Source organism: Neoarius graeffei, chromosome 19, assembly GCF_027579695.1.
Source record: "Neoarius graeffei isolate fNeoGra1 chromosome 19, fNeoGra1.pri, whole genome shotgun sequence".
NCBI lineage: Eukaryota > Metazoa > Chordata > Actinopteri > Siluriformes > Ariidae > Neoarius > Neoarius graeffei.
This window is the reverse complement of record NC_083587.1, coordinates 44,265,355-44,281,156: the sequence shown is the minus strand read 5'-3', so window position 1 is coordinate 44,281,156 and position 15,802 is coordinate 44,265,355. Positions and strand designations below refer to the sequence as shown.

At 40.5% G+C, this 15,802-nt stretch overlaps 1 protein-coding gene across 2 annotated transcripts in view; it reads left to right on the top strand.

Moving 5' to 3' along the window:
- The first annotated feature begins 519 nt into the window (after positions 1-519).
- LOC132867305 (uncharacterized) overlaps positions 520-15,802 on the top strand; it is a 53,816-nt gene continuing 38,533 nt past the window's right edge. The window contains exons 1-3 of one of the 2 annotated variants that reach the window (XM_060900128.1): positions 520-725; positions 1,067-1,156; positions 1,561-1,742. In XM_060900128.1, coding sequence (XP_060756111.1) covers positions 1,095-1,156; positions 1,561-1,742 — 244 coding nt within the window. In that variant the 5' untranslated portion in view covers positions 520-725; positions 1,067-1,094. Of the gene's footprint in view, positions 726-1,066; positions 1,157-1,557; positions 1,743-15,802 lie in introns of both variants that reach the window. The other variant, XM_060900127.1, reaches the window with a different exon arrangement.

Genomic DNA, 15,802 nt, shown 5'->3' with positions numbered 1-15,802 from the left:
TTTTCCTCTTGCTGTTTCTGGAAGATCATTGCAATCAGATTGCACTGATGATAACGCAGGCCTATGGGCAAAAAAAGAAAAAGTTAAAGCAATATTGTTTTGTATTGGAATAAACTGCAACTGGACATTAACTGGATTTAAATAGACCTAGCACAACCAAAGCAGGAAGTCCTTTGGTTTAAGATGCTTCATGACTTAGTGGAAAGCTGTTAGCTCAGCGTGTATTAGAGAGCTTAAATTATCAATACACCGTTTTGAATGATTCAAACAATCATTTTTTTTTAGCTCATCTCATTCATCTCATTATCTCTAGCCGCTTTATCCTGTTCTACAGCGGCCCATTTTTTTTATTTCCCTTTAAATTGCAAATGGTCTTGAACGCCAGTGTAGGATGAGAGAAAGTGGGAGTGAGAGTAACTGAGCGCGCGTGCACGTGTGTGTGTGTATGTGTGTGTGTGTGTGAGAGAGAGAGTATGAGTGTGCGCGCGCACTGAGGCTCAGCATTGCGTGCGAAGAGAGCAGCTTGTCATTCAGTGGAATCCGCCACCTGAAACGCGAGGAAGTAAAGTCGGGTATAAAACCGTCATCTGCTGGAGCTTTGCAAACTGATGAAAGTTCTTCTCATAGAATAATTTTACATTAATGCAAGTCCATGCAATATAAAATTGATAGAATAGTTCTTTGAATGATTGGCTACTTCTCATATTTGGGACCTGGCTATCTTTGTAAGTATTTTAACCATATATAAGATGAAATGAGTGTTTTATATATAAAGCTATTAATACTTATCAGAGCATTTTGTCCATGTTGGCTTGTGTGTGTAAACATAGCCTATGCATCGTGACTGCATGGTGATATTTCATTTGGAGCAAATTGAAATATCAATTTTTACATACACTTATTAGGCAATACTTAACATGTGCACCCTGAAGAAATAATATTGACTGAATATTGCACATATTTAAGTTCATATTGATTTGAAATTATTGTGAATAGTGGGCTTCTGATTGTTTAACAAAAAAAAAAACTTTACGTAGATGTAAACTTTTGGATGTCATTCTCCTAGCACACCTTCTCCCTGGCTTGAGCACGAGATGATCCCACCAGGAGACTGCTTGTATGCAGGTCGGAAACGGAGGAAGCCCATGCAGAAACAGTTAAGCATTTCATTGTATTATATTTTCCATTTATGAGCTTGTGCATGGGTCTGGTTCAGCCTATACATGTGTTAGTGTCAGTTGGCTTGTGCGGAAAGTCTGTATCTGGTGGTAATGAGTGTGAGAACTACTCTGTTCGTCATTTCCGTCTACTTAATTTCTGATCAAAGTAATACAGAGTGATAAACGTGTTTGTCATCAAGTTCATCTGTTGCACATGGGTTTTGAGAACCTGTGAAACACCTGTTGTCGAGCCACTACACAATTTCCTGGAAATCATGGAATTGTTTTTGACATGTCAACTTTTCCAATTTTTGTAAAATCGACATCAATATCCAGCCTAATACAGGTAGCTACACAGCTTACGTCAACTGACTGTATTGTATTTTGTTCTGTCTAGCAGAAAGCCTACAGCTGTAAGCGAGAAGTCCAACCCATCAAAACGGCATCGAGACCGGCTGAATGCAGAGCTAGATCGTCTGGCCAGTCTACTCCCTTTCCCACCTGAGATCATCTCCAAACTGGATAAGCTTTCCGTGCTGCGTCTTAGTGTCGGTTACCTTCGTGTCAAGAGCTTCTTCCATGGTAAGAGACCTCCTATTAAATCTAATTGTAATGCAAAGACTGAAAAATCTGGTTTTGATGGATTTGAGCAAATAGCTAATGTAGAAAATTGCTGTGACTCATATGAAAGTGGCTTTTGTTTATTGTCCTTTGGGAAACCCACATTTTCTTTAAATGTTTGAGGTAAAGCGTTTCCAAATTATGCATACAAGAGGACTGATTGTGAGATGTTTCTCAGCAGTTCAAAGTTTGAGAGGTTTAAGTTTATATTGCAGTGTTAATATATCAGCTGTTAATATGGGGTCCTGTTTATTTATGCACTCTAAGTTTGACACTCGGGTAAATATTTAATTTTGTTGTTCCATCCTTACAGCAGTTGATGTTCAAGCCTGCTTTGTATGGGACCAGTGTTTTGCTGGATTACTACTCTAATCTAATAAGCAAAACCACTTCGTTATTAGTTTCCTGACAAATTTATTTTATCGTTCATTCGAAATTTCAGTTTTATTCCACAGAAACTTAACATTGCAGTATGTATTTTATGCTCTATCATTATTTAAACTGAATTGATCATTTATATATTGTTTGAATGACTTCTATAAAATAGGATTGATTGGGATAATTATTCATTTCGATGTTCTCTACGTGTTAATAGTTCTCTAGTATTCTGAAGTACTACTCTGTCCAAGTACTCTACAGTATTGACATTCACAACACAGCAATTTCTACTTGTAATCTTTCCTTATAAACGGCGCAAAGCTTCTAAGGTTACAAGGGTGTGCAGTTCATGCTTAGCTGTAAGTGCACAGGTTTTTTTAAGCATTACACAGTAACACAAGCTATCTGTCGTGTTAAATGTTTTGCTTTGTAAGGAACATATATCAAATTTTAAATTGACTAACATATGTTTGTAGAACTTTCACTGTGGTCTTTTCTTGTTTGTTATAAATTTCTTTTCCACACAGAGCATTTCAGTTCAAATCCCAATCAGTTTTATTATATGCCATACTATAACTTTCTTGCACAGCTTGAGCCTGCCTTGTCACATTTTGTTAGACATAATTACGGGCATTTAAAAGATGTTTCAGAGTAGTCCCAAGTTTTAAGTGATTCTACCATCTCTATCACCGAATGTATGTTTTCAGTGTATGAATAAACAGGAAAGGTCTTGGACATTTGTTGACAGTTGGAAAAAGGCCAACATCCAGTTCACAGCTGATAATGTGTCCTGTTTATTTCTGCATAGTAATAAAAACAGTAGTAAACAAACCATACGTAGGTTAGGTTAGGTAAAGCTTAAAAGTAGACGGCCTTTCGATTTCATAAAATTGGTGAAATTTAGTTCCCTCTGAAATTTGGTCATTGTGATATACTGTATGTTTATTTTGTAATATCTAAAAAAAACCCCAGGCCATTCTGTGGCTGGGAAGTTATTTCATTTGCGGGGATTCCCGAGCAAATAATGTACATGAAATCGCTCGCTTCGTGCAGTCAAGCAGACAGAGGAAGTCTGGTGTGTGCATGTGCATGCTTACCTTAGTCATCGTCATCATCTTCTTCATCTTTAGGGTTTTACAACATCTGGCATCCAGTGTTGCATTACTGCCATCTACAGGTTTACCTTGACAGTGCACTGACAGTTCCATCATTCTGTCACTAAACGAACAGCTGATCACACCGAGGTGCTCGCTGGCCGCCGATATTTATTAGTTTGGTCCTGCGTTTCCTTTCCTTTGCAACAGAACGTCTTTTCTTCTCGCTTTCTGTTACTGTAGTCTGTCTTTCACATTTCATTCGTGTCCTCCGGTTTTCTCTCCTGTTTCAAATTTATATCCTACAATGCCTTGCGTGAACGTGATGCATGACATAGTATCTTGTATTGCGTCATGGTGAAGCAGGAAAAAATAGTGGAGAATTTAGAGCCACGTGGCCCTAAATTAATTAATTGTTCTATTTAAAAAAAAATAATAATAATCAAATTGGAAGTCTGTGATTTGAATTCAGTAGCTTTTAGTCCATTAAAAAAATAATTGGGTGTCAGGGAAATTTTTTTTTTATGACCTACATTTGAAAAATCTGAAAGGCAGTCTACCTTTAATGTTTGAGTGATTGAAAATGGCCATTGAATATGTTCATAACTGGATCTCTGTTTTTCTACTCAGGTCCATTTGGTGATTATTATCTAATTTTACATTATTACAGTGATTTATTTATTTGTTTGTTTGTTTGTAGATTTGGTTTTACATCAGCCAAAACGTTTTGTACCTTTTTAGTGTCATCATCTACACCTCTCACAGTTAATAAGTGAGTAAGAAACTGGTCTTTGTAAGGTTGTGACTGAAATGTTGTGAGGTCAAATCCTTGCAGTATAAAAAGCTTTGGATGAATGCAAGTTAATTATTAGTACTATTGATATTCTAGCTATCACTAAACTCTTTGTACAAAGAATAAATAAAGATATAAATAGATAAAGGAAACAGTGAGAGGGAGCAGGAACTGGCAGACCCAAACTTTGACAGGAAGGTGATTTCAAAGAGCCATACATAAAGGGGTTTACTACCCAGTGTGTTTTTGCTGTTCTTGACATTGATGAGGGCTACATTATACAGCCATAGAAGACAATATTATAAGATTAATCATATATCCTATAATAAAACTGTCCTGGTATTTATGCATAGAAATACAAGCAATAATTTCTTGACACACTTGTCTCTGCATTCCAGTACTCACCAAACTGGATTTGTGGGAAAATGTAAAGAACTGAAGGAAAATATTTGCATTCACTGACATGCAGCTGAGATAGAGAAACAGGCTTATGGGCTCCAAAGTGGCACAACCGAAAAGTGTTTGCCCTGTTATCATACAGGGATCACAAGATCAAATCCTGATGCTGCCATAGCCATCCATAGCCAGTTCTTTCAGGGAGGGATGTGTGGCCTACTCTCTCTAGCTAGTGTGTCTATGAGCTCACGCACTTTTCTCTGAGTGCCTCTGACATTGCAGTTCAAAAAGATGTGATCGGCTGGCGTCATGTCTTAGAGGAAGCTAAGAAAGCCTTTGCCCTCTGTGGTTGGTAGCTGTCATGTGATGTCGGTGGTAACTGGCCATGGTAAAGGGGGTGGGGGAGGGAACAGATTTATTCAAATTGGAAAGTTGAGTTTTGAAAAAGAGACCAGGTATGCTGGTCAACTGTCCAGTTTCAGTGAGCCTGTGCCTTAGATTCCTGTTCTTGGTTGACAGGAGTGGAGACCTAGGTCTTTTGATGTTATAATCCATCCACCTCAGGGTTTGGCATGTTGTGCATTCTCTATGGCTTTTCTGCCTTCCTGTCAGTCTGGCCATTCTTCTTTGACCTTGTTGTTGATCTCTCTCTCAACAAGGTCTAAATACAAGACACTGTTGTGCATGGAGATCAGCAGTTTCTGAAAATCCCAAATCAGACCATCTGGCACCAACAACCATGCCACAGTCACTGAAATCTCACACACACACACACACACACACACACACACACACACACACACACACACACACACACACACACACACACATTCTGATGTTTGATATGAACTTTAATGGAAGCTCTTGGCCTGTATCTGTGTGATTTTATGCGTTGCACTGCTGCCACATGATTGGCTGATTGGATAATTTCTTGAATGACCAGGGGTACAGATGTTCATATTAAAGTGGCCAATGAGTGTATATGGTGGTAATATACCAATGGACACTTTTTAATGCATTGGTAAAGATGTATGGATTTTCTTCAACAGGAACTACATGGTATAATAACCAATAACAAATATTCAGTGATAAAGTGAGTTCATTGAGTGTTAATATTTACTTTTCAGCTATTATCATCTTGAGTAAACTATTTAACCTGAAGCCTATTCCAGGAGCACTGGGCCTATTCCAGTTAACCCTGGAATGGATGCCAGTCTGGATGCCATGGAGGGCACCATATTTAATGTTTATGTATTATTACTTTATGTGTTTATATTTGCAGCGTGGCTAAGTATTTAACTAACTGGTTCATGTGAGTTTTCCTTCACACTGTCATGCAACCGAGTCATTTAAGGATGCAAGTACAGGCTAGCATTTTATTAAAAAGACACGGACAAACCATTCCAAAACATAAAGCAAAGACCATAAACTAGAACAGGTAGAAAGTCCAGCAATCGGCACAACATGGGCAAAAACAAAATTAAAAAAAACGAAGCAACAAGGCAAGATTCTCATCTCATCTCATTATCTCTAGCCGCTTTATCCTGTTCTACAGGGTCGCAGGCAAGCTGGAGCCTATCCCAGCTGACTACGGGCGAAAGGCGGGGTACACCCTGGACAAGTCGCCAGGTCATCACAGGGTTGACACATAGACACAGACAACCATTCACACTCACATTCACACCTACGGTCAATTTAGAGTCACCAGTTAACCTAACCTGCATGTCTTTGGACTGTGGGGGAAACCGGAGCACCCGGAGGAAACCCATGCGGACATGGGGAGAACATGCAAACTCCACACAGAAAGGCCCTCGCCAGCCACGGGGCTCGAACCCAGACCTTCTTGCTGTGAAGCGACAGCGCTAACCACTACACCACCGTGCCGCCCCAAGGCAAGATTAAAAAAAAAATGCAGAATGGCACAATACAATATTTAAAGGCTTGGTAAGTCGGCACTCTGAGCATTACTTCACAACTGTGTGAGTCTGTTTATACAGGCTGTGAGTGGGACTGAGAACGGGTGTGTGTGATGAGAAGTTGGGTGATCGTGAATGTTCTGTTGGAGTGTTGTACTAGGGATTGTAGCCTGTGGCGACCATATTTGTAGGCTGTGATAGGTTCTGGGAAGTGGAGTTTCTGGTGCTGGCATGACACACATCAGGAGACCTGTATATAGTATATCAGAGCTGTCGAAGACAAAGAGGATTACCTACCTAGGAGCTGAAACATTTACATTTATATATATCCAATGCAAAATTATTCACCTTTTCCCGCCCTAAACTGGTAGCCTATAAATTATCTCATATGATGTGTTCAAGATGTCTGGTTTTTGTAAGAAGCCGGAGATTTGTGTGTGAGTGATTTACCTGTTCCCAGTAATTTAAACTCCAGAGTACATGAAGTGTTGTTGTATGTAGATGGTACTAAATGTAAAAGTAGACATGCAACTGATATACAAAGCTAAACATAAGTTGTAAATAGACAAATAGCTTGTAAATGCCTTACGTAACAGATGTTCAAAGAACTGTGACATTCGCAAGAAAATGATGTGATAAAAATGTATAAAATTCACTTAATTTTTTTCAACAGTGCAATGAATAATATAGACTAATTAATTCAGAAGTTTTAAAAGCAAATGTAATATCAGTTTTTATCCATCCATTATCCTGTGCAGGGTCGCGGGCAAGCTGGAGCCTATCCCAGCTGACTATGGGTGAGAGGCAGGGTACACCCTGGACAAGTCGCCAGGTCATTGCAGAGCTGACACATAGACACAAACAACCATTCACACTCATGCTCACATTCACACTCATGGTCAATTTAGAGCCACCAATTAGCCTAACCTGCATGTCTTTGGACTGTGGGGGAAACCAGAGCAACCGGAGGAAACCCATGCAGACACGGGGAAAACATGCAACTCCACACAGAAAGGCCCTCATCGGCCGCTGGGCTCAAACCCAGAACCTTCTTGCTGTGAGGCGACACCACCGTGCCACCCACATCAACATTTATGTATACACTAAAAAGTGACTTAATTGTTATGTCACGTGTTTGAAGGTGGCTGTAGTATGTCCCTGACATGAGTGGAATACTGAAGTGCAGTTAGGCAGGAACTGATGTTGACACAGACTTTATTTTTATTTGCTTTTCAGCTTCACTATTCTTATTCACTCGCTTACACACGCATGTGCTCTGGTCGGGAGAGATCCTCTCTCTTTGCTCTCTCGCTCCTTTTCTATCCTCTGTCATCACTACAACAAACACACGCGCATTAATTGACGACAGGTGTAATTATTTTGCCACTCACCTTCCCTGGCCCCACCCTCCATTCACAAACTGATGCTTGACCACACCCCTGCTCCCACAGTGACTTATTAGTCATATTCAAAAGATCAGTTCATTACTTTGAAGGGAAAAAAAAATCCAGAATTGGTAGTAAATATGTACAAATGACTTCTAACTTCAGAACCTTTAGCTGAAACAGTTTTCAAATATATAAACGAGTGTCAATGTGTCATTGTCCGTGTCAATGTCAAATAAGGTGTAAATTGGAAATAAATGCTTAAAACTGCAGTAAGTTTATATACCGTAAATAAATGTGTGACTCTTTTATTTAAACAGAAGTGTAGCCAATATCTCATGAATGAATAAGCTGAGTAATTTCTTTACCCATTTGTTAACATCCTAAATCATAAATGGTGGATTGAATGAATGGTGACTTTTCTGCCTGATTCGTAGAATCTCTGCCTTGCGATGTACAGACGTAGCGGAATCTGATGCCTCTTTGTGTTATGTCCTTGAGTGATCTGTTTAAACGCTGATGTGATGTTGGAGGATCATTGTGCCTGTTCTGTAGCTGTCAGTGTCTGGCTTACCATAATAATGTTTGCCTGCAGACAAGAAACTCTCTTTGTTAAGAGTCTGAAGGCACAGACTTCGTTTTATTATATTACAGTTATACTCGGAAATGGATTAAACACATAAACAGGTTTTCGTGAGGATTTGTAATATCACATTGAAATAAAGATTTCCTTTGATGATTAAAATACAGCTTAGGCACATGTGATTTCCACTGATCAGCCTTGGGTCTTTTTCTAAAGCTTGGTTAACAGTCAGAGCGAGAATGATCCTTGTCTGTAGACCTCAGAGGCAGGACTCTGTTGAGGCACAGATCTGGGTACTTTCTGCAGCTTAGAAGGTCCCAACGAAACAATGGTCTGAATGGCTTGAATGTTACGTGTAAAATGTACAGCAGGAAGAAACAAGGCACCTGGCCAGTTGCATCCCTACAGTAAAGCATGGTGGTGGTAGCATGACACTGTGGAGATGTTTGTCTACAACAGGGACTGGGAGACAGAATGGAGAAAAACATTTATAAAACTTTATGAAAACCTATACTTTTTGGTGTATAGTGTATTTTTTTTTGAGACATAAGGAATTAATTCCATTTCAAACTAAGGGTGGAACATAACAAAATGAGGAAAATGTATGTTTCACCTAAAGCCCCATATTAAATACGTATTACAAATGCAGTCCCACGCACTACATGTTTTTTCCCAATCAAGATGGGATGCTTCCCAGATGGGCAGAGTAAGCATGAGATTTGTGTGGAATTCTTTCTTTCTTTCTTTCTTTCTTTCTTTCTTTCTTTCTTTCTTTCTTTCTTTCTTTCTTTCTTTCTTTCTTTCTTCTGTCTGTTCTGTCTCCACAGTAACCTTTGCACTCATTCACTGTAACACTAATTTAGGGACACAAATAGCAGAGAACATGGATATGACTAAGCTAGCCTATTATGTTAGACCATAATAACACAACTCACAGTGAAGGGGCCTGTTTGAAGTTTCATTACCCTCCATTAGAATATAAATGCAGCCAGTCCATGGTTGGCGCCACTCAAAGGACACATTCATGAAGATGCATCTTCCCTTCTAGCTGGTCACCAGATCTACACGTTAGCCAGTCCTTTGCACGCAATGTTTTGACTTTGGGTCCCAGACTTCAGTGTGGTATAAATATATAATGGCCTTTTTTTCTTGTCAAATAAGACAGTGGAGCCACACTGGTGAACCACAGCAGTATAATATGTGCATTGTTTTATTTCTGTATTTGATCTGATTTCAAGTAGTATTACAACACATTGGAAATTATAGGCCGTTATTTGAAATGCGTATTCATCCTTTACTTGTGAATTATGCATTTTCTTTCACCAGGTGGAACTGTTAGTGAACTTTATTATGTTTGCTCAGGAGATTACTGTCAGGCAGCTCCATCTCCTGTTACACTCAGTTCCCTCGCTCGCCTCATAATATCTGTAAATATGAGAAATACCTCCCTTCACACTGGTGTGAGGAAGCGGTCAGATAAATTTGAATATAGTAAACATGCTATGTAGTTATCATAAACATTTTAAACATTACATTCTACCACACAGAAATGTTTCTGCTTGTGTAAACCAGTTAATATGTTTAAAGGATTGTTTATTTGCAGTCAACATAGAGTTACATACAATTTATTATTATCATATTAATATCAATCCACGGTGCACAGTGGTGTAGTGGTTAGCGCTGTCGCCTCACAGCAAGAAGGTCCGGGTTCGAGCCCTGTGGCCGGCAAGGGCCTTTCTGTGCGGAGTTTGCATGTTCTCCCCGTGTCCACGTGGGTTTCCTCCGGGTGCTCCGGTTTCCCCCACAGTCCAAAGACATGCAGGTTAGGTTAACTGGTGACTCTAAATTGACCGTAGGTGTGAATGTGAGTGTGAATGGTTGTCTGTGTCTATCTGTCGGCCCTGTGATGACCTGGCGACTTGTCCAGGGTGTACCCCGCCTTTCGCCCGTAGTCAGCTGGGATAGGCTCCAGCTTACCTGCGACCCTGTAGAACAGGATAAAGCGGCTAGAGATAATGAGATGAGATATCAATTCAACCTTCCATCCATTATCTATAACACCTATCTGTCAGAGTTGTGCAGGAAGTTGGAGCCAATCTCAACTGACTTGGGGCGAGAGGCGGGGTAGATCCTGGACAGGTCGGTAATTTTTAAATTGAAACTGAAATTAAACTTGAAGAAGCCTTTATTTGTCATATGCACACTCAAGCACAGTGAAATTTGTCCTCTGCATTTAACCCATCTCAAGCAATGAACACATGCATGCACACACACAAGTGAGCAATGAGCGCACACACACACACACACATATATACCCAGAGCAGTGGGCAGCTATACTACAGCGCCTGAGGAGCAGTTGGGGATTAGGTGCCTTGCTCAAGCACACTTCAGCCCAAAGCTGCCCCATGTTAACCTAACCGCATGTCTTTGAACTGTGGGGGAAAACGGAGCACCCAGAGCAAATCCACACAGACACGAGGAGAACATGCAAACTCCACATAGAAAGGCCCCTGTCGGCCACTGAGCTTGAACCCAGAGCCTTCTTGTTGTGAGGTAGCTCACATAGCTCACACCTATGAACAATTTAGAGGAGCTAGTTGACCTAATCTGCATGTTTTTGGATTGTGGGAGGAAACCAGAGCATCCAGAGGAAACCTACACAAGCACAAGGAGAAAATGAACCACCACACTGAAAAAACCCAGTAGGCTCAGAGGTGCATGTGATCAATATGAAGAACAAGTATATACTTTGACTAGTTAAAACATCCATTCATTATCCATAACCGCTTATCCTGTGCAGGGTCGCGGGCAAGCTGGAGCCTATCCCAGCTGACTATGGGCGAGAGGCGGGGTGCACCCTGGACAAGTCGCTAGTTCAGCACAGAGCTGACACATAGAGACAAACAACCATTCACACTCACATTCACACCTACGGTCAATTTAGAGTCACCAGTTAACCTAACCTGCATGTCTTTGGACTGTGGGGGAAACCGGAGCACCCGGAGGAAACCCACGCAGATACCAGGAGAACATGCAAACTCCACACAGAAAGGCCCCCATCAGCCACTGGGCTTGAACCCAGAACCTTCTTGCTGTGAGGCGACAGTGCTAACCACTACACCACCATGCTGCCCGTTTAGTTAAAATAGCTCTTCAAATTCAGGAGTGCATACCGTATGTACACATTATCATCTTGGACTCTTAAGAACAAAATAATGACCCAGAGAACAAATTTATGTTTTGTAAATATAATTCAGATTCCTTGCTGTTAAATTTAACCTCATAGTGCAATCATTGAAGATAATGACTACCGTGCCATCATGGAATAAGGTTTGACGTAGTCTGAGGTGATTTTTCTGCTCACAATGGATGTAAAGAGTGGTTATGTGAGTTACTTTCCTGTCAGCATGAACCAGTCTGGCCATTCTCCTCTCTCACCAAAGGCAGACCTGCTGCTCACTGGATGTCTTTTGCTTTTCGCACAATTCTGTGTCAACTCTAGAAACTGTTGTCCATAAAAATTCACTGAGATCAGCAGTTTCTGAAATATTCAACCAACCTGCCTGGCACTAACAACTGTGCCATGATCAAAGTCACTGACGTCACGTATTTCCCCATTCTGACGTATTCTGTGAGCATTAACAGAAACTCGACCTGTGTCTGTATGATTTTATGCACTGCACTGTTGAACATGATTGGCTAATGGTATAATTGCAGGTACACCTGTTTCTGTAACCAGTGAGGATACAATATATTTCCGTCCCTTTTATATTAATAACATAAACCATCCATCCATTATCTGTAACCACTTATCCTGTGCAGGTTCGCAGGCAAGCTAGAGCCTATCCCAGCTGACTATGGGTGAGAGGCAGGGTACACCCTGGAAAAGTCGCCAGATCATCACAGGACTGAGACATAGAGACAAACAACCATTCACACTCATGGTCAATTTAGAGCCACCAATTAGCCTAACCTGCATGTCTTTGGACTGTGGGGGAAACCGGACACGGGGAGAACATACAAACTCTACAGAGAATGGCCCCCGTCGGCCACTGGGCTCGAACCCAGGACCTTCTTGCTATGAGGCGACAGTGCTAACCACTACACCACCGTGCCGCCTAACATAAACTAATTTCTTAGAAAAAATAGTTAAACAGAATAAACAAATGCATTAATTCAACTCAATAACAAATTCATTGAAAGTATCACCACATTTTTTGCTCCTTACACATACATATCATTTGAATAGGGGATTTTACAGACTGGATATTATTGTAACCAAGGCATGTTGTTGTTAGGGGAAATCAACAGAATTTGTACAAAAATACTTCAACCATCTGTAGCCACCATGGTGCTGTATGCGTTGTGAGGCTTTTGAATCTGTTGTGGTTGGAGAGTTTGGATTAAATTAAGAGACTTAGCTTGGCCAGATGTGACATTAGCCTCCGTGCTCACACGCAACTCTCTCAGATTACTTCTTCCACCTTGTATTCGACTTTTACCATGAATACGACCATAAATAACTAGCTGGTAATCTAATTTCCTGTAATCCATCATGCTGTGCTAGATAAATGTAAGGTATTTAGAACATGCTATGTAAACTAGATAATGCATCGAAGAAGGATTTTGGTTGTGTGGCCCCGGATCTCCTTTTGAGTGAGAGAGACATCAGTGGGAACAGAATTAATGGGCTGCACTGTGCTTTTTTTTCCCTTTAAAAGAGCAAGATCCAAAAAGAGAAAGAAAGAGAGAGAGAGTAGTATTAGTGGAGGACGAGGGGGAGGGGGATTGCGTGACTGCAGCTGACTAGAAGCTGACCTCAGACAAGTGGTTATGAAAACGATCTGACGAATCATGTGTAGGAGACCAGCTCTGCAGAAATGAGAGGGAACTTCCTCTACACACACACACACACACACACGGATACAGTATATACTGAGGTTTAGAAGAAAAAAGCATTACTTGTGGACTGTGATTCTTTCCAAATACTGTATACACAAAAAGAATAAACAAGAGATTAAACTGCATATAATACATTAAGACGATCTTAGAAGATTGTTTCTGAGAGTCTCCATTCACATGGCAGCAGTAATTAAAGGTAACTTAAGATAAATGTTTTCGAACATGCACCCTCTCGCTTCTATTCTATTACGTTCTACTCTTTCCACATAGTCACAAACTCCTGTTAGTGAAAATCAGAAATTTATTTCTGTAGGCCTGTAAATGATCTATAGTTCATGTACTATATGCAGCGAGGGGTAGCACTGATTTCCTCACTTTCCATGCCCACTTAGCTAGTTTCCTTTAACTTCAGGCAGACTGACCGCACTTTCTTTCTTTCTTCTTCTTTTTTTTTTAAATCCTGACTGCATTTTTTTATGGTCAAGATTTAAAAACCAAATCTTTCTTTTTTTAGTCTCTTTTCCAGAATTCAGCCGCAATAACATCCGGCAGATTTTTGCATACCATGCCACGTATAGTTTAGTAAGGTTGAAAGATATGATAGGCCCTTCATTAGGAATACAGTGGTGCTTGAAAGTTTGTGAGCCCTTTAGAATTTTCTATATTTCTGCATAAATATGACCTCAAACGTCATCAGATTTTCACACAAGCCCTAAAAGTAGATAAAGAGAACCCAGTTAAACAAATGAGACAAAAATATTATAGGCTACTTGGTCATTTACTTATTGAGGATCCGATATTGTGAGTGGCAAAAGTATGTGAACCTCTAGGATTAGCAGTTAATTTGAAGGTGAAATTAGAGTCAGGTGTTTTCAATCAATGGGATGACAATCAGGTGTGAGTGGGCACCCTGTTTTATTTAAAGAACAGGGATCTATCAAAGTCTGATCTTCACAACACATGTTTGTGGAAGTGTATCATGGAACGAACAAAGGAGATTTCTGAGGACCTCAGAAAAAGCGTTGTTGGTGCTCATTAGGCTGGAAAAGGTTACAAAACCATCTCTAAAGAGTTTGGACTCCACCGATCCACAGTCAGACAGATTGTGTACAAATGGAGGAAATTCAAGACCATTGTTACCCTCCCCAGGAGTGGTCGACCAACAAAGATCACTCCAAGAGCAAGGCGTGTAATAGTCGGCGAGGTCACAAAGGACCCCAGGGTAACTTCTAAGCAACTGAAGACCTCTCTCACATTGGTTAATATTAATGTTCATGAGTCCACCATCAGGAGAACACTGAACAACAAATGGTGTGCATGGCAGGGTTGCAAGGAGAAAGCCACTACTCTCCAAAAAGAACATTGCTGCTCGTCTGCAGTTTGCTAAAGATCACGTGGGCAAGCCAGAAGGCTATTGGAAAAATGTTTTGTGGACGGATGCGACCAAAATAGAACTTTTTGGTTTAAATGAGAAGCGTTATGTTTGGAGAAAGGAAAACGGTGCATTCCAGCATAAGAACCTTATCCCATCTGTGAAACATGGTGGTGGTAGTATCATAGTTTGGGCCTGTTTTGCTGCATCTGGGCCAGGACGGCTTGCCATCATTGATGAAACAATGAATTCTGAATTATACCAGTGAATTCTAAAGAAAAATGTCAAGATATCTGTCCATGAATTGAATCTCAAGAGAAGGCGGGTCATGCAGCAAGACAACGACCCTAAGCACAAGTCGTTCTACCAAAGAATGGTTAAAGAAGAATAAAGTTAATGTTCTGGAATGGCCAAGTCAAAGTCCTGACCTTAATCCAATCGAAATGTTGGGGAAGGACCTGAAGCACGCAGTTCATGTGAGGAAACCCACCAACATCCCAGAGTTGAAGCTGTTCTGTACGGAGGAATGGGCTAAAATTCCTCCAAGCTGGTGCGCAGGACTGATCAACAGTTACCGGAAACGTTTAGCTGCAGTTATTGCTGCACAAGGGGGTCACACCAGATACTGAAAGCAAAGGTTCACATACTTTTGCCAGTCACAGATATGTAATATTGGATCATTTTCCTCAATAAATAAATGACCAAGTATAAGGTTTTTGGTCTCATTTGTTTAACTGGGTTCTCTTTATCTACTTTTAGGACTTGTGTGAAAATCTGATGATGTTTTAGGTCATATTTATGCAGAAATATAGAAAATTCTAAAGGGTTCACAAACTTTCAAGCACCACTGTAGGTGTGATAAATGTCCAGTAGCCATGACAGAGCTCTGCCAATGATTGGCTGTGCTAGTTTGATCACACACTGGAGAGACATGAGTAACTGGTTAAATGCTCTCAATGGTGCACCTACAGATTGACTTCAAGTGGAAGAGATCATATAAAAACAGAGAATCCCCCTACGTATATACACTTACGATATGTTTCGTCATGCTTGAACTTGGTATATTTGTGAGTTTTGACTTGTACTCAGACATCAGGCCTGAAAGTACTGTTTCACAAATAAAGGACTTGTGTTCTGACATCTGGTTAGTTGCAGGCATGTGAACTAGGAAGAGAGACCGGAATGCTTCCCATCAGAGCCCA